Below are 17,250 nucleotides of genomic sequence, written 5' to 3'. Positions count from 1 at the left end.
CCTCCAGAGCAGCTGCATGGGGACACCTGCGGGCTTACGGACAAGCAGTGTTCGTTCTGGCGAGAAATAGCTTCCAGTTAGCTGAAAACAGACTGCTCTGGGTGGAGGATTTGCAGACTCTCTCCTATTTCTTGGCAAACCCCATTTTAATATGATCAGCCACTTGACAGGCAGGTTAGGTGATGGTCCTTGATGAGAGCACTGACAGATCTGAACACTGAGTACAGCCCGGAGTGCCCAGAGCCCTCTGCCAGTAGCTGAACCGCATCTGGTATCAAAATGCAAGGGGAACCCAGGAAGCCCCTTGCCAGAGCACCTTGCTGCGTACATTAAAACGCTGCCTTCAATAATTCATAAAATCTGTTCAGAGAGATGGTGGATATGTGTGGGGAGGGGGGAAATAAAACACCTCAGACCTGGCCTGCCAGGATAATTGAGTGGCTAGTTAAACCTCTCAACAGTATTAATCAATAAAGGGGCCCACAGTGTAAATAAATCTAGAATGTAATATGACAGGGCTATGGAAGTGCATGGAAAGCAATTCTTCCTCTCCTGTGCACGATGCTAGGTGCTGTGCTGCTCCAGCAACTGGTATGTGAACAACCTCACTGCTCCGACAGAGCAAACATCCAGCCTTCCCAGCTGTGTTATCCCATGTCTAGATGTCACCTGCGTGTCTTCGATCCAGCTGTGTGTGCGACGGAGGAGCAGCCGGCTGTGAACGGCAGGGAGCGGAGTGTAAACTCTGTCACTCAGCTGAGTGCCTCCAGTTTCGGTGACCGAGAGCTGCTGTCGTGAGTAGGGGATCACTCCCTTTCTAAGATAAAAGCATTTTACCAGAGCTGGAACGCTGTTTCTGCAGATCCCTGGTGAGGTATGAACAAATACTCTTGATATAACTTACACTGCTGCTGTAAATTTACAGATGTTTTCAGGGCTCCAAATTAATCTACTCATTCAGCTTCTTCAGGAGTGCAACACAACACGGCTGTGCTCGAAACTCACTAATCCTGCTGTGACTTTGGTGCAACTCTGCTGCAGTCTGTGTCTTACCCTTCCTGTAACTGAGCCGGAATCCAGCCTACTAACAATCTAATAATCTGAAACAAGTACGATTAAAAGATAGAATTTTAGTTTTCCATTAAATTCAGTGTGCAGCTTTCCTTGTATTCATTAATACCAGGCTAATATTTACTTCTACCATTCACAGATATTTGTAGACCTTCCACATATTTCTTTCACCAAACCGATTTCCAGCCAAGCACTGCATATGCAGTTCCTTCACTCCTCCCTGAAGAATTTGGCAAAAATTCCAGCATGCAGGTTAGTGTTGGCGCTGCCCAGATACAGGCAGTTACGCTCAGCTATTAGGATGTCTGGGGAAAGCGGATATGTAAGTGTTTTAACATGTCTGAATTTGAATCGGATTTTGAATCCGCACAAATACAGTGTCTGCTCTTCATCCAGATGTACTCTGAAACCAAGCCATACCTGACTCTTTCCTCTTGTGCTGCTCTGTCCATCTCTTTCGGCTATGAAATGCCCAGAACAGGTTTCAAGCACCCATTTCTGTGAGGAAAACGACTTGCCCAGCAGCAGCACTACCTCTGTGTACACCCATGACTGTGCTACAGCTCGTGCTAGGCTCAGCTTTCATTTCACGCAGAGACGCGTGGCCAATTAACAGGCTCAGACCATGTGCAGTAACTTGTCCAGTCACATCTTGCTCATGTGCCCAAGCCTCATAGTTCGGCATTTCCCCTCCTACAGAAACACTGATGTGTTTCCCCGGGCCCTCGGTGCCTCTGTCTGTGAGGCGATTGCTGCGAAAAAGAGGTTACACAGGAGCGCGTGGAGATTCCCTCTGTGTCAAGCGGAGCTTTGATTTCAAAACAGAGACACGCGGCGAGGGGAAGAGCTTGTTCTTTGCTGTGGTACCTGGCCGAGGACTCCCCCCGCGGGCCAGCTCCGCTGTGAGGCTCCCGCTGCCTCACGGACAGCCTGGGGAACGCTGGAGTTCGCTTGTTCTTGCATAATTCCCTCGTGTTTCCATAGCTGTAACCAGTCCTGCAGCACAGAGGTGGTGTGAGAACTAATTCTATCGTACCCCTGCAGCCCAGAGGTCAGGAGGGCACCCTTGGATTCTGGTAGGTAGAAAGAGCCATGTTTATGACTGCTGATTAAAACACCGTATCAGAAAAGAATATCATCTGAGTCATCAGGAGATCTGTTGCTTTCCTTGTGTGAATTAGAAAAAAAATTAATGAAGTTGCTTTAAATTAAAAAAAGAATTTCAAGACAATATTCAAAGGTTTCCCACAGTCGGGTGTATGCTTATGTTTTTCTCCACCCATCGTAAATCACAGCTGTAGATCTTCCCCCACTCATGTTTTGCATTAGTAAATTGAACTATATACTCTGTCCCCTCAAAGATTAATGCCTTCATCTGAGGGAGTAGTTGCATATGTGCTGGTGGTAGCACTCTCATCATTAGCAAATGGAAGACTGTGGCAGGAGAACAGAATTTGCATGTGTTGGATGTTGGCCCGAACACGCTCTCACTGAATTCTGGACATCAGGGAAGAATTGATAGAGCATAAGCATTTAACCAGCAAACCACAGGAAAAAAAAAAAAAAAAAAAAAAGACGAATCCTACTTCTAATTAAAAAGCTTTTCAGCTGCCTTTGTTCCAAAACGAACAAATGTTTTGCTAATACCATGTGTCTGCAGAGTGTACTCCAAATATCTCAAAACTGTACTTGCTGTCAAGTGGCATTACATTTACTAGTTGTCCTTGGGTAAGTTTTTAAATCTTTGTAGAAGTCTGAAATCTTTTCACTAGCCTATTTTTGGAAGGCACATTTGAGAGACATTTAACTGCTACAAATGTTAAACCACCAGTTCAAAGCAAGTGTCGCGACTCATGTGTGCACATGGCAGCTAGTACAGCTCGGGCCTGACCCTTGTAGAGACCTCCAAGCACCTTCACAACTCTTGTGCTACTTTGAAGCCGCCCAGTGAGTCTTCAGGCTTGCTTAAAAACAAACCCAGTTTGCTTAGAATAAAAACAAAATGCCAAAAGAGAGGAGGCTGGCTTTACTGCCCTGCTCGGTATGTAGCTGCATGCAGAAAGCTACCTTAGAACCCACGCTTAATCAAAACCAATTTAATTTAAACATTTTTTTTTTCACAACCATCAACACGTGAAGGAACAAATAAGCACACGCTGTACCAAGCAAAGCACATTCATGACTGTGGTATTTCGGCCTCTAATTGAACACCGTTTGTACCAACCTCCTTGTTCGGCCAGCACCGGGACGGTGATAGCAAAGGAAAGGCAGAAAACACCTGTGGCCACCAGATTTCACCGCAGCTCTTGCAAGACTGCCCTTGCTAACCATGGTGCTCTGGCTGTTGTCCAGGGAAGGATACGAGATTTTGCCTGCCTAGAAATCACCTCAGATGTTTCAAAACATCCTCTTCACTTCCTGCCTTCAACTTTTGCAACTGTTATGTTCTGCATTACAGTGGCTTTTAACAACGGGTAAAATAAATTCCTGTGCCTGTCGTTTGCCAAGTAGCTTGATTTTATTGCACGTTTGATGATGTTTGCCATTTTTACTGCTTTGTGTGTTAATTTTTGAATTAACGCCTTGTTATCATTGACAGCCTGACATTGTAGACCTCATGGATGGCACAGGCCTGGACGTGAGGAAGAAAACAAGTAAAGTTTACTGTACTTTAAAAAAAACACAATAGTTCTGCTGCAATAACAAAGGTGCTCTAGTAACGTTTCGGTTTAAAGGCTATTTCAACAGATGCGGTTACCAAATTCCCATGGAAGAATACCCTTATCGCTTTTACAGTTCCCACTAAGCACTAAATAATAACTGCTGGAATTTGAGAGGCAAATTACCACCGGTCAGGCCCTGCTACTTTTATATCAGCATTTGGTATATGCTGTCATTTTTTCAACAAAACTTTTAGTGCAGGATGGTACCTGAACACAAGTTATCTAGCAACCAAGGGCAACAGACCACAGGCCAGCCCTCGTATCAGTCTGATTTTGTACAGCAACCACAGCCTGATGCTGAGGTGCTGCTTGTTCCTAATTTTTGCTGAAAACAGCGGTAACTGCAGATGCTCGGTGTCACGACACGAGCACCCTTCGATACCGCCGGTATCTGTAGAGCTGCGGGCCCTGTAAGGGCAGCGCGTTTGGTGTTACAGTGCTGATAAATGTTGATAGACAAGTTGATATTGTTAAATTGTGTAAAAAACAAACTTCAGAGTGGAGTGTGAGAGCATGGGTGCTGCCTGCGAGGCGTGTTGTTTAACCCGCAGCCGGAATACGATGTTCTGCTGTGGACACTTTGATAAGGACGCAGACGAACTGGAGCGAGTGTGCAAGTGGTGCAGATGGGATGGGTCAGTGTGAGAGGTTCCTGCAGCGGAGGGAACGGCCGGCACAGCTCGTGGGTGACTGCGCAGCGAGGATCGACGGTGGCCCAACGCGAGCAGCAGGCTCCGGCTGGGAAAGGTTTTTCAGCGCAATAATCATTGCACATTTGGCTGCGCAGCAGGGCGTTGAGGTTTCTCAGTGGAGAGCTGGCTGGATGCACCCTCCATCACCACTCATGGGGAGCTGGAGGCCTCGTTTGCTGCCCAGAGCCGGGGACGGAGCCGGGACGGAGCCGGGCATGGGGCCGGGGATGGAGCCGGGGATGGAGCAGGGGATGGAGCCTGGGACGGAGCAGGGGATGGAGCCGGGACGGAGCAGGGGATGGAGCCGGGACGGAGCCGGGGATGGAGCCGGGACGGAGCCAGGACGGAGCCGGGGATGGAGCCGGGACGGAGCCGGGGATGGAGCCGGGGATGGAGCCGGGACGGAGCCGGGCCGGAGCAGGGGATGGAGCCGGGGATGGAGCCGGGACGGAGCCGGGACGGAGCCGGGGATGGAGCCGGGACGGAGCAGGGGATGGAGCCGGGACGGAGCAGGGGATGGAGCCGGGACGGAGCCGGGGATGGAGCCGGGACGGAGCCGGGACGGAGCCGGGGACGGAGCCGGGGACGGAGCAGCCGCGGCCCCAGCACAGCAGCACATGCAGATGGGCCGGGCTGCGAGCACGGGCCGGCTGCCCCCACAGCCCCTCGGCTCCCACCGGGGCGCTGCCACCCATCCGCCGGCGGATCTTTAACAATCCACAGATCGGACCCATCTCTGCGGCTGCTGGGAGCACCTCCCAAACGCTCGGGGGGCAGGCGGGCGGGCGGGCCCCTCCCGTTGCCCGTCGCTGCGGGGCCACGAGGGCCCGTGTGCCGCCGCTGACTCAGGCCCGGCCGCGGCGGCGCCTTTAAACGTGTCGGGCCCGGCCGCTCCGCCTCAGGCGGCCGCCGCCTCCCCGCTGCCGCGCACCGCGCCTGCGCCGCGGCCGACAGTGCGCCGCGGGCCGCGCTGCGCGGAGCTTTGTCTGCGCCCCAGCGGGCGCTGCGCAGCGAGCGGGCGGCGGAGCCCAAGCGCCCCCCGGGCCCCGCGGGGTGACCCCGGCCCCGCCGTGTGCGAGAGTCGGGGGCGCAGGCGGCCCGTGAGGCGGACTCGCTCTTAAGGTGGACTGGGCGTTAAGGTGCACTCGCGCTTAAGGTGGACTCTCCGCGAAGCCGCGCCTGCCGGGCGGGGGGGCCGGGGCTCGGCATGGGGAGCCCCGCCTGAAGCGGCCGCCGGAGGAGCCGCGCCGTCCCGAGGAGGAGATGGGGGAGGCCCGCTGCTGAGGAGCCGACATCTCCCCGGCCTCTAACAATGCCCGGCTCCCGGCCGCTCTGCAGGAGGAGGCAGCCCATGGACGAGGTGGGGGAGCGGGGCCGGGGGCGGCAGCGCCGCGGCTCCCCCCGCCGCGGCTCCCGACCGCCCTTGGGGGGGGCGGCGTGGGGGGTGCCGCGTTGTGTTTGGATTGGGAGAGGTTTACTTTTCTCTCAAGGCAGCTCCTTCATCCCCGCCACCCTGCTCCCCGTCCCCTTGCAGCTCTGAAGCCGGCCCGGCCGCGGTGTCCCCGGGCAGCCCCCGGCGCAGCGCCATGGAGGCGGTGGGAAAGTTTGAGTTCAGCAGGAAGGACCTGATCGGACACGGAGCCTTCGCCGTCGTCTTCAAAGGCAGGCACAAAGAGGTGAATAATCTCTTATTTTCTTTCTTTTTTTTTTTTTTTTTAAATTAATTGTTTTGTTCTGGGCACCGCGTCCCAGCCGCCCGTCCCCGCTGGGCTGCGGCAGCTATTCTTAGCCTGGGCATCAGCCCCGGGCTCTGGGGCAGCTCTGGCCATGCTAGACATATTTTTTTATTATTTATTGCTGTTATTCTGGAGTTTTTGTGGGAGGCAGGCCTGTGTCCCGGTCGGACCCGGGCAGGTGGCCTCACCTTGCGGCTGCGGAGGAGCCCGCAGGGATGTCCTGCTCGCCAACGCTACCAGGGAAACAAGGACAAAAAATCCCCCCCGCGCTATCTATGAACTGGATAGAGGCCTCTTGCTTTGGCTTTTTATTTGTGTGCCTGCGAAGCTTTGTTCTTCTCTACTTAATTTTTCCAAGAGGAGAGGAAATCGCTCCCTGGTAAATAAAAGGAAACCAATCCGGCAGTGGATTTTCCATCATTAGGGCTCGGGATAAGCCGTGGCTCCCACAGTGCGTTTATTTCTAGTGATTAAATAAGAGGATAGAGGATAATCGTTGTATAAAGTCGTAACAAAAACCCAAACCTCGGGCTTTTCTCCTTGGGCTGACAAGCGTAATTCGGGAAAGGGCAAGTCTGAACAAGTGAGGGATACACGTCAGGGTATAAAGTGAGAGGCCTTTCCCAGTGCTGCAAGACGCTTCTTTCAGTAGTATTTGTCATCTGTTAAGAGGCCGCTTATCCTAATGTAAATTAATGGTGACATTTCCATTTGTTATTGAATTACATATGCACTCTTTCAGAAACCTGAGCTGGAAGTAGCTGTGAAATGCATTAACAAGAAGAACCTTGCAAAATCCCAAACTCTGCTGGGCAAGGAAATAAAAATATTGAAGGTAAAGGCAGACTGACTTGTTTTCTTTAGTCTTTTTTCTGTATGCCCTTTGTTGCTCCTAGCTTATGGTCTTTGTTTTACTTTTTCTAGGAATTGAAACATGAAAACATTGTTGCCTTGTATGACTTCCAGGTAAATACATTTAATTATGGCAAAGCATTCTGGATTTGGGAGGGGTTGAATGGAGTTTGTGGAATTTAAGTTTTTAACAGATGTTTTGTTATCAAATGTGTATTCTGGGGGAAAGAAAAGTCATCTGTGATAAGTTAGGGAAAGATAAACACGGCTGAGCAGATCACATTTTAATAGTTGTCTGGACCACAGAACTCTTACACAGTTAGGAGCTCCTGTTCCCAGGATGTTCTGCAATGAAATGCAGGGTGTGGTGAATATATGTCTGTGTTGGAGGCTCCTAAGTTCTCAAAATGTTAGAAATAAAATTGCGGTAGTTATTTTTGGCATGCCCACCTTTTATTTGCTTTCTCTGGTCTGGATATACTCCCTAAGAAGATTTCTTTTTCCTAAGCAATGTAAAAATAGTGTGAGTGTGACTTAGTAGCATATGATTGTCTCCGGTTCCTGAGGATTTTCATTTGCGTTTTTCTGTTGTCCTTGTGGCGGTCACTAAGTGTTAAAAATTGCAGCAGACATTTTTAGATTATTGTGGTTTCCCACAGTTGCTTTTTCCTTCGAGGTCAACTCTGAAGAACTAATCTAAGGGGCTAAAACCGATATGCTCTGAAACCCAAGGTATCAGATTACTTGTTTCCCTCCTTGAATTTTTAGCTAAAAGTGGGGCAGGTTTTCTCTGACACTTGTCGTGCTTTTTTTAAAAAAAAAAAAAAAAAAGGCAGGATCTAAAAGCCTAAAATGGACCCCTGGTGTCTCTGGATGGAGGGGTGGGTGTGCGGTACATGGGTACAACACGTGCTGCCCCGAGGTCTGATGTTTGTGAGCAATGGCTGCGTGACCGCTGGCCCCGCCGGACCCCCGGCTGGCCCTGGGGTGGCTTATCGGGACCGCCCGCCCCGTCCCTGCTGCCACCCTCTTTGTTGACATTCCTCCTGCTCCCGTGGATTGGCTCCGGTGGCCTCCGCGTCACCCCAGCACGAGTCCCGGACGGGTCCGTACGGCCCGTTTGCAATGCCTGCCGGGTGCTGTAGTCTGCCTGTGTCACCCACCCGCTCCCTCTCCGTGTCACCCGCCGGGTCCCTCTCCAGGGGCAGGGGGTTTCAATGAGGTGCTGCAGGTCCTTGGAAAGCATTTAACGCCTGACGTAGTTTTGGCGAGAGGGGGATGTGGGGGATTTGAGGTTGTTCTAGGAGGGAGCCAAAGCTGTGGGGAATGGGATTGCTGCTTGGAAACGGGCTTTGTGTGAGCGGCCAGCTGTGCGCCGGCCCTGAGCCAGCTGTTAGGGCTGGCTTTGCAAAGCCGACGCTGCCGCAGAGGAGTCTGAGCGCTTGGGACGTTTCCTCTGGGCACAGGCCACTTGGGGCATTAGATCTCGTGGTTTTTTCATCTTCCTCGGTACCTTTAAGTTTACTGAATAACTTCAGTTGAGGGAGTGAGTGGCCACTCCTGCGCTTCCTCTCTAGTTTGCATTTGTATGAAGCATTATGCTGCTGGATTTGCTTATTGCAGATCTTTCAAAACCTTTGTTCGCATTCTATTCCTCGCCCTGCTTCAAATAACTGCCTGGTAGGAAGCAGCTCAAAGGCATTTCCTGCAAGAGGGGTGACTTCATCACGGTTACAACTGCAGCAATGCATTTTTCTCTATGCGATGGCTAATGAGCTTTAGTTAAATTCTGTGTATAGCAATGTAGCCCAGCAAGAAGCTGTGTAAGGTGCCACAAAGTAGGAACTGGAGCGTGGCCCTGGGCTCCAGGCATGCCCACGTGTATGTTTAGTTACCAGCTTTGTCAGAGACTCCTTGTGTGACCTGGCTGATTCGATTTCTTGGGCTGAATGAGTGGCATTGGATATTTTATATAGTGCTCCTAGGGTGTGGAGCCTCCTCTGGTGTAAGGTGGCTGGTCATCAGATACAGCCTGCTGCGTCCCCCCACCTGGATCGCGTGTAATGTGTCTGAGTGTTTGGCCTTGCTCTGTGTCTGCTTGGAACAAATTATCCATAAAGGTAAAAGTGCAGCTCTGTGGAAGGCTGGCTGCTCCCCACCTTTCCTTACTTTGTGGAAAAGACTACTTATTGCTCACCTTGTTCCTCTAATACAAGACGGGTTGCTTCATTTGTGTGTGTTTACCCTCGAAAACGTCATAGTTGCAAGTTAATTGAGCCCTTACTCTTAGGCTTTTTAAAACCTGAAGAGACTTATTCTTGTCTTACAACATCATGCAGCAAAAAGGAAAAAATATTTCCTGTGGATCTTCGTGTTGCCCTGAGGCTCTGTCTGTCGGTGTGTTTTGTGTCGTCCCTTCGTCTGCTCCTCCTGTCAATGGTGACTTGAACTCTTACTCGTGTGTTACTTACACACACGGAAATGGTTGCCAAAACCACAGCAGCTGTAAGCGAGTGATTACACCCTGTGATGCTTTTGGTTGCATTTTCCTGGTTGAGAGCTAATGCTAAGCAGGCCCCACACAACTCAAGATTTTTTGATGTAGTGCTAGATTTGCCCCAGACAGATACTTGCAGTGCTAATATTTAGTATTGACAGCAGCTCTCACCTTGGCACACTTACTTTATCCTTCAAATCCAGGAAAATTGCTGTGTTCCTTCTGATTTCATAGACCTTTGTGATATTGGTTCATAAATAATGACAAAATAAGAAGCTTCCTAGGAATAAATAATACTGGTGAATGTTTAATGCATGGAAGTGCATAAAAGAAGGGGACTTTTATAGATCCCCTCACTGGAGTCCTAAGACATGAGAATGGCTGATAAAATGAAATATGCATATTCCCATTATGATGTGCTCATGTATTAATGAGAGGTGCTGTGAATAGTCTAGGAGCCTAATGCGAGAACCCCTGCTCAAAACGAGGATAAATCACATTGTATTGCCTTTCTGAAAGTACTGTCTATGCAGCGTCTGTGTGGAGTTGTGGCGCAGGCCTTTCCTAGGCGCAGGAGATGTTTGACATACGGTAAAAACCATATTGCACCGTACGTGGAGTGCATTAGTTGCTGCTGAGCAGTCCTGACGCGCGCTGGCAGAGGGTCTGGGGTCGAGGTGTCCACACTGCAGCAGCTGGAGGGAGCACAGCGGTCCAGAGGGACATCTGGACACCACACGTCTCTTTACTCTGCCTGAAGACAGCCAAATGAGCGCTTGTTTTTAACGTGGAAATTAGTGGCAACAAGGGTATAAATGATGGTTTCTGCCAGGTGAGGACTTGGTCTGGAAGTGAGGTTCCCAAAACTCTGAGGATCAGCTCCGCTCTTTGCACATGGTGACACTGAAGGTTTAGCAGCGTGTGGTCTGGTGTGTGGGACTTGCTTTGGTTTCATTTGAGAGTCAGATGCTGAATCTGTGATCAGAGCACACTTGACTAGCTAAGGAGATGCGGTGGTGGGAATGTAACTCTGGAAGCTGTCGGGTCCTGGGAGCACTGTGTGCCAGACAGCTTCTTCCAGCACTACCAACAAGGGGGTTCTTACATGTAGCAAAGATCTTCAGGGCAATGGGAGGTCCTGGGTGTGTTTTCTTCCCGGTGCTCCAGGAAAGCTGGCTGAATACGTGTCAGCTGAAGATCTCGCGTGTGGCTGTGTTGGTGCTAGGGCAAAACATGTGCTGTTCCCGGACATAGATCATGCTGTGCATATTAGAAATGTTTTTCCTGTATGACATAAGAAGGATTATTTTACCAACACATTTTTCCTCGTTGTGTGCTGTGATCTGAGTTTGCATCTTAAGGCAGCCTAGTTGCGACTGCACTTGTGCGGGTATCAGGTGGTGTTATGTTTGGGGGTTTTTTTAATAATTTTTGTACAGGTGGGATGAGCTGGTTGTAGGAACGTAGCTGTTAACGTCACGCAGGGCACTGCTGAGTTTCTGGTTCAGCCTAGGTTACCTGGGGTCTGCTGTCCATGACTTTTTGTCAGGTTGGCTTACTGTACTCACCAGCTCAGGATGAGCTGACAGCAATGCTTAACTCACTCATGCGGGACACTCACCAAAAATATTTTGCTAGGGTGACTGTATCACCTGGAGCTCTTGGAGACAAAGCACACGGAGCCCTTGCACTGCAGTTTTTCTTGTGCACGTGGATTAAGGCATGGGTGGCAGAGCAAACACTTCTCAGCTGAATGATCAGTCACCCTGGGCTGGTCTTGAGGGCCACGTAATAACAGGCGTGTTCTGTTGTTGCTGTATAGAAAGTCTTTGTGATCAGTAGGACTGTGGCTGTTGCGCTGGGTGTGCTGTTGGGCTGTCTGCACCATCGCTCCTTTCCAGCACGGAGCCTTTATCTGCTCTGCGCCTCGTGTCCGTGCGTCCTGCCGTCCCTGGGATGCTCCACGTGTGGCAACGTCCTTTGCTGTGCCCTCCAGCACCGCTCGTTCCTGCTGCAGCGCTTTGCCGACGAGCGCGCTGTTGGGTGAATCAGAGCTGCCGCGGCGTCACCTCCGTGCCGCCTGACGCAGGATCTTCTGTTCCGCGGGCGCTGCTGCTGGGGTGCCGTCTGCGGCACTTGGAGCGGCTGAGCAGGGGCTGTGTGTGGGCGATGGCGCCGAGGCCAGGCTGCCTGCCTGGTTAAGCCCTGGTTTAATTCCCTCCCGAGCGGAGCTGGCAGGCTGCCTGGGAGTGGGTGTGAAGTGCAGCCTTCTCTGAGCTGCCGAGCCACCCTCAGTTTGCACTGCGGGCAGGAATGAGGTGTCTGCTGTCCTGCTCCGTCAGCATCCTCGCATCTGTTGAAGGGAATCACTCTGATACTGAAGATTGGATCTGGCTTAATTTAGAGCTAGAAGGGGAAAAGGACAAAAACACAACCAGCCTCTGCCAGTAGTTTGTAGGGTGAGGCTTGAGAGTTCACTGGACCAAAGTGGCTATGTTTATGGAGAGAAGAGAATTTTATAGTCTTGAACTTCTCCTTTATGTTGGCTTCACTAGCTGAGTACACTCCTGTGCAGGTCACAGAAACATCTAGCAAATGTTGACCACTAAATATAGACCTCAGAGGAGTCATGAGGTTTTTATAGAGGGAGTAGTCTTGTTGCATTTCTGAAATTATGCTCACTGTTTTACTCATCCTGTGTGCGAAGCACATACCTGTGTTCTTCTCACATGATTAAGGTGTCATGGAAGAGCCGTCGACGTGGACATTAATAGTCTCTAAAGCTCCTGTGGAAGGTGGCATTACTCAGACTATAATGACAGAGTAAGGAATGTTCCCCGGGAGTAATCGGAAACTGGCAGGCGGTTGTGTTCACAGTTGGACAGCAAAGCTCTGCCTGCCGAGGTGGTGCTTGTGCTGCTCTTCATGAAGCTCCGTCAGGGCTCCCATTATGAAAATTTCCCCTGTTTAAATCCTCGTGGTGGTTGAATGCGTTGGGTTGGAGTGAGCAAAGCGAGGAGGGGGAGATTTGGGAGATGGATGGGAAGAGGTGCCTCCTGGTCAGTGGCTGGCTGGGATCGACTTCAGGTGGAGAACCACTGTTTAAATTTCTTTCAGATACTTACGGGTCCAAACCAAAGCCCAGCTAGAAGCTTTAATTTTGTGGCTGGACTGCACTTGACCCTAAGCTGTGAAACTGCAACAAAACTGTGTGTTTCAAAAGCTCGTTGTGATGTTTAAGCATGTGTAGAGAATTGAGGATCCAGTTCACTCCATGTGTCTCCTCTCCCTTTCCTGCCCCCCCTGCCCTCCCACGGGGCTGCTCAGCACAGGATTGTCATGGAGCTGCAAAGTCCAGGAGAGATTTATGGTTTGGTTTTGTTTTCAAAATAAATATGTACTTTTTTTGCTTGTTTTCTATTGGTTGGGTGTGTTGTTTTTGTTTTGCTTGGTTGAGGTTGTTTGGTTTTGGTTTGTTTGTGTGTGTAGTTTCTTTGTTTGGGTTTTTTTTGTCATTTGTGTTTGGGTTTTTTTGCTACTCCTGTTCATGTAGCAATAGTAAATGGCAATCTTGATGGAAAGCAACTATGAGTGATGTGGCAATGTTTCTCGGGTACAGACCTAAACATCCTTTGCTTAAGAAAAGCCATCTTAATTGTCTTCAGATGTTATGGTTCCTCCCCGAGGAATTTAATAGTGAATGTCCACAGCAGAATCCAGGGGAAAGCCCTGCCAGCGAATAGCTTCAGAACATCCTTTGTTCTCAGTATGTAGCAAAGAGGTGCTTTAACTCTGTGATGTCTCCTGTTTTATGATGTGCAGGCCTTAAATACCACGATGAACGTAAAGAGATGCCCTCAAAATGCAAAGTGGGGATCTCAAAGCTGCATTTGTTTACTGAGCAAGGTTGTTTCAAGGGGAGCTGATAGGAGTGAATCAAATTCTGCATCACCGCTTGCTTCGGGCAAAAATGTTCTGTCTGGCTGCGGGAGCACCTGGCTCGTCTCCTGGCATCAGAATAGCGAGGAATTAGGTCAGCTGAGCTGGCACGGTGGAGATAACCAGACAGGGGGCTGCGGGGGGCGGTGAGAGAGACAGAATCTTAAGTCGTTAGAGATCCTATTTAGCAAAGCGTCTTAGGTCTCTGGGAAGGGAAACCTCCTAGCCAGCTTGGGACGTGATGGGAGCTCCCGATGGCGGGGGGGTCGGGGGGCTGAGCGGGGATTTGGGGCAGTGGGAGCCCCCGATGGCAGGGGGGTCGGGGGGCTGAGCGGGGATTTGGGGCACACAGACTGTGTGTCCCTGCGTGTGCTGCCCCATGTCACCACACGCACCCTGGGCTGCCTGCTTTCTGGAGGCTTTTGCCTTTGATGTTTTTTCATTCAGTTGGCAGTCGTAGCCAACATGTTAAATATGTTAAAATATACTCGGTTCTCTTCTCTCTCTCTCTCTCTTTTTTTTTTTTTTTTTTTTTTAGATACTGCAGGTTCAAGCCCATGTTACTCTGGCTTCCAGTGACTGGACTTTTTTCCTCCCCCTCTTAATTTAAGGCTGGTTTTATTTGAAAGAAAACCCATGCTTTTTTTTTTTTTCTTTAGACTCGTAACTTCTTAGTGCTGTCTATCAGCATTCTTAAATCTGGTAAACAAACTATGAAGTAAATGAATGTAAAAGGGAAGACTTGCAAAGTCCAGTCAGTCGTGCAGCTGCCATAGGAAACCCTGTGAAGGCTGGGCCTCTAATTTCCAGAGTTGCTTAAAAAAAAAAAATCTCCTGTAGAGTATTAGGTTGAGGTTGGGATAGACCATTTAAAAAAACCAAGTAGTTCTCAACTTTATTAGTAGAACTACCTCGGTTCTAAAATCAAACTTCCAGATTGAGTGGCTTTGCTCGTATTTGAACATATCTCAAAAAGTGAATATGTCTGGGTGAGTGTGGTGAAAGCTGCGCCGCTTGCTCTCGTAGCCTGCCTTACTGCCTTACTCCTCGACCCACAGCACCCGCCGTGCTCCGGCTCATAAAATGCAGCTTTTTGGTATGCAAGGATTTAATTCCAGTACACGTGACTGAGCTTAAGGTAATGGGGAGTTCAATCTTAAATGTTCATTTTATAATATGACTGTGGTACAGAAAGGAGATAAGGAATAAATATAGAAAAGCAAATAGAATCCCCAATATTTTTCATTGCTTTTAGAATTCTGACGTTTCTTCTCATTCTGTGATTCTCTCGATATGTAATTCATTGCCATTCACAAAAAGGAGCTTGCTTTTATTTAAAGAAGCTTCTAGGTCTTATTCTGCCAGTTGGCAAAGGGGTTACTATTTCTTTCTGCTCCATGTTAGAAAGCCCAAACTTTTCAGGATTCTGCTGCTTTATTCTCCACAATCTCTTGTCCTTGCTGGGCTGCTGGAGGCAGATGTGACCTGCACCGTGTGCTCTGGGGCAGCGATGCCCCCCGAGAGCTGGGGACACCCGCTGTGTCAGTGTCACAGTGTCACCCCGGACCAACATGACTGCTGTAAGAAGGGACTGTGTTTCAGTGTCCCAGCAGCACAAGTCTTCAGTTTGCTCTGATGCTTTTGGCCTCGCCGTGAAGCTCAGCGGCTTACGGAACCTGCCACTTTGTCTCTGCACTCTTATTAGACGTTAAGGCTGTAGTTTGGTTTCTGCGGTCGGGCTGGGGTGCAGCTCTCGGCTTTGACGCGCTGTAGCGCGTTGCTGTGCCGAGGCCCGGCTGCCTCTGGAGGAGAGGGACGTTTTCCTGTTTGAGCTGCGTGCGAGCGCTGCAGCCGTCGCTCACCCAGCGTGCTGGATCTCGGGGCTTTGATCGGAGCCTGCACTGAACTCGTGCGAGGCCAGAGGAGGACGGAGCTGGGGCTGCGGTGGAGGCAGCTGCAGAAAGCTCGTGTCCAGCGGAAGGGGTGGCGGAGCTTCTCCAGGTCTCTTGAAGACCGAGCTGTCTTACCAGCTGTCCTGCCATTTGTGTGTGGTGGCATTTGCTGCCTGGCAAACGGCATGACGTTGGCTTGTTTGTTTTTAATGTCATGCAGACGTCAGGACTGCTGCCAGGGGATGGGAAGTCCTTTCCCTCCCTTCCTGAAGCCCACGTACAACTGGAGGATGGCTTTCCTGCTGTTTTTCATCTGCCTTGACGTACAACCTGTCCCAAAACAACTCATCTGTGGTATAAGCAGAGAACAGGTCTGTAGGAAGCAGAATGCAGTCAAGAGCCAGTACAGAAGTTGGGTCTCTCCGATTCTTGCTTCTTATGCTTATTCCCTGGGATCTACATGAGGAAATTAGGACCCCTCATTCTTTTGGGCAGTCGAAGATGTGCTGAATGTGGTAATAATGCGTCCCAGTCGGTAGGTTTTATTGCTGGACCTGGATGTGCCAAAGTGGGCGAAGATATCGAGTAGACTCTGGTTGATGGTATTTGTTGCTTGCAAGTCATCTCCTGGACTGTACTTGTGTGAGTGCTACCACAGCCCGAGGTGGGTCACTGCCAGTGAACCCCGTACAGAAAATGAAAGCAGCCGCTGGCTTCTTACAGCCTGTGACTGTCTGGGTGCAGGACCTCACTGGCCGCACCATCTGGATCCCAAAAGCCTGTCCTAAAATGTGCTTTTGTCTGGCTGTGAAGCTGTGTCTGGGTTTGAGAAATGTTTTGTGCTATTGTGTGTCTGTGCAGAGAGGAGATTATACTGCAGTGAATGAGTACTTTCCTCTTCTTTCCTCAGTTTCTTCCTTCATCCCAGTTAATTGTTGTCTCTTGAACTGGAAACCTGCTTGTAATGTTTGAGTTCCTTATTGGTAAGGTGCAGAAAGAGTCAACAGAGTGACCAGGGCCAGAGATCAGGGAAACACAGTGGGCTCTGAGGTGTGTTTTTCTTTCTGAGTGAGGTCAAAAGGCATGTGAATATCTTCTAGCTATTTGCTTTAGATCTAGTTTCCAAAGAGTGAGCACTGGTAGGTGCTCCCACAATTCAGATTTATGTTACTATTGTCTTTTATCTTGCTTCCGTTCAAAGAGTTGCGTCAAGAGAGAATCCTTGCACAGCATGATGGTTTTCCTTTCCTCCTTTAGAGGTTAGCCTGTTCAAACCAAGCTGCGGGCCAGAGTGAAATAATACCAAGAGATTTTGCTGTTCGGAAAGTTTCTTCCCTGTCTGAAGAACGGTGGGTTGTGTTTCCCGATCCCAGCTGGGGTCGGAGCGCCTGCCTTAGCCAGAGCCTTCCCAGGTGCCGCTGGCCGAGGAGTTGGCTTCTGTACAGCAAAACCGTGCTCGTTACAGCCTGTGTTTGTGACGCCAGTGCCCCTGTCAGAACAGTGACGAGCAGAGACCATAGCCCAAAAGGGCTCTGGCTCCATGGGGTCCTGCTGGCAAGACAGGCCGCGGTGTGCGGCGTTCTGTGGCACGCGGGGGAAGTGACATTGGAAGAAAAAAGGAAAAAAAAAAAAATAGAAAAGCTTAGCTTTCTATTGGTGTCAATTTATTCTTTTGCTGTCAGACCCTCAGCTTTATCTTACGCTTCTGTTGTGTTGGTACAATTGATGAGTCCCAGCCCCGTTCAGAGATGCGTGTGCAGCGATTGTCTTTGCTGGGCAGCTGCTGCGGGTGCTGTTGGAGAGGCGGCGCTGAGCAGCGCCGGGTCGGTATCATCTGAGAGGTACAAA

The 17,250-nt window shown here is 50.1% G+C and overlaps 1 protein-coding gene across 4 annotated transcripts in view; it reads left to right on the top strand.

The window, feature by feature from the left end:
* Positions 1-5,459: 5,459 nt before the first annotated feature.
* ULK1 (unc-51 like autophagy activating kinase 1) overlaps positions 5,460-17,250 on the top strand; it is a 76,090-nt gene continuing 64,299 nt past the window's right edge. For 3 of the 4 annotated variants that reach the window (XM_065646014.1, XM_065646016.1, XM_065646013.1), the window contains exons 1-4: positions 5,460-5,846; positions 5,977-6,162; positions 6,965-7,057; positions 7,147-7,188. In XM_065646014.1, the coding sequence (XP_065502086.1) occupies positions 5,799-5,846; positions 5,977-6,162; positions 6,965-7,057; positions 7,147-7,188 (369 nt within the window). In that variant the 5' untranslated portion in view covers positions 5,460-5,798. The remainder of the gene's footprint in view (positions 5,847-5,976; positions 6,163-6,964; positions 7,058-7,146; positions 7,189-17,250) is intronic. The other variant, XM_065646015.1, reaches the window with a different exon arrangement.

Source organism: Caloenas nicobarica, chromosome 16 (genome assembly GCF_036013445.1).
Source record: "Caloenas nicobarica isolate bCalNic1 chromosome 16, bCalNic1.hap1, whole genome shotgun sequence".
Lineage (NCBI taxonomy): Eukaryota > Metazoa > Chordata > Aves > Columbiformes > Columbidae > Caloenas > Caloenas nicobarica.
Note: the sequence above shows the minus strand (reverse complement) of the source record. Positions and strands in the feature narration are given on the sequence as shown.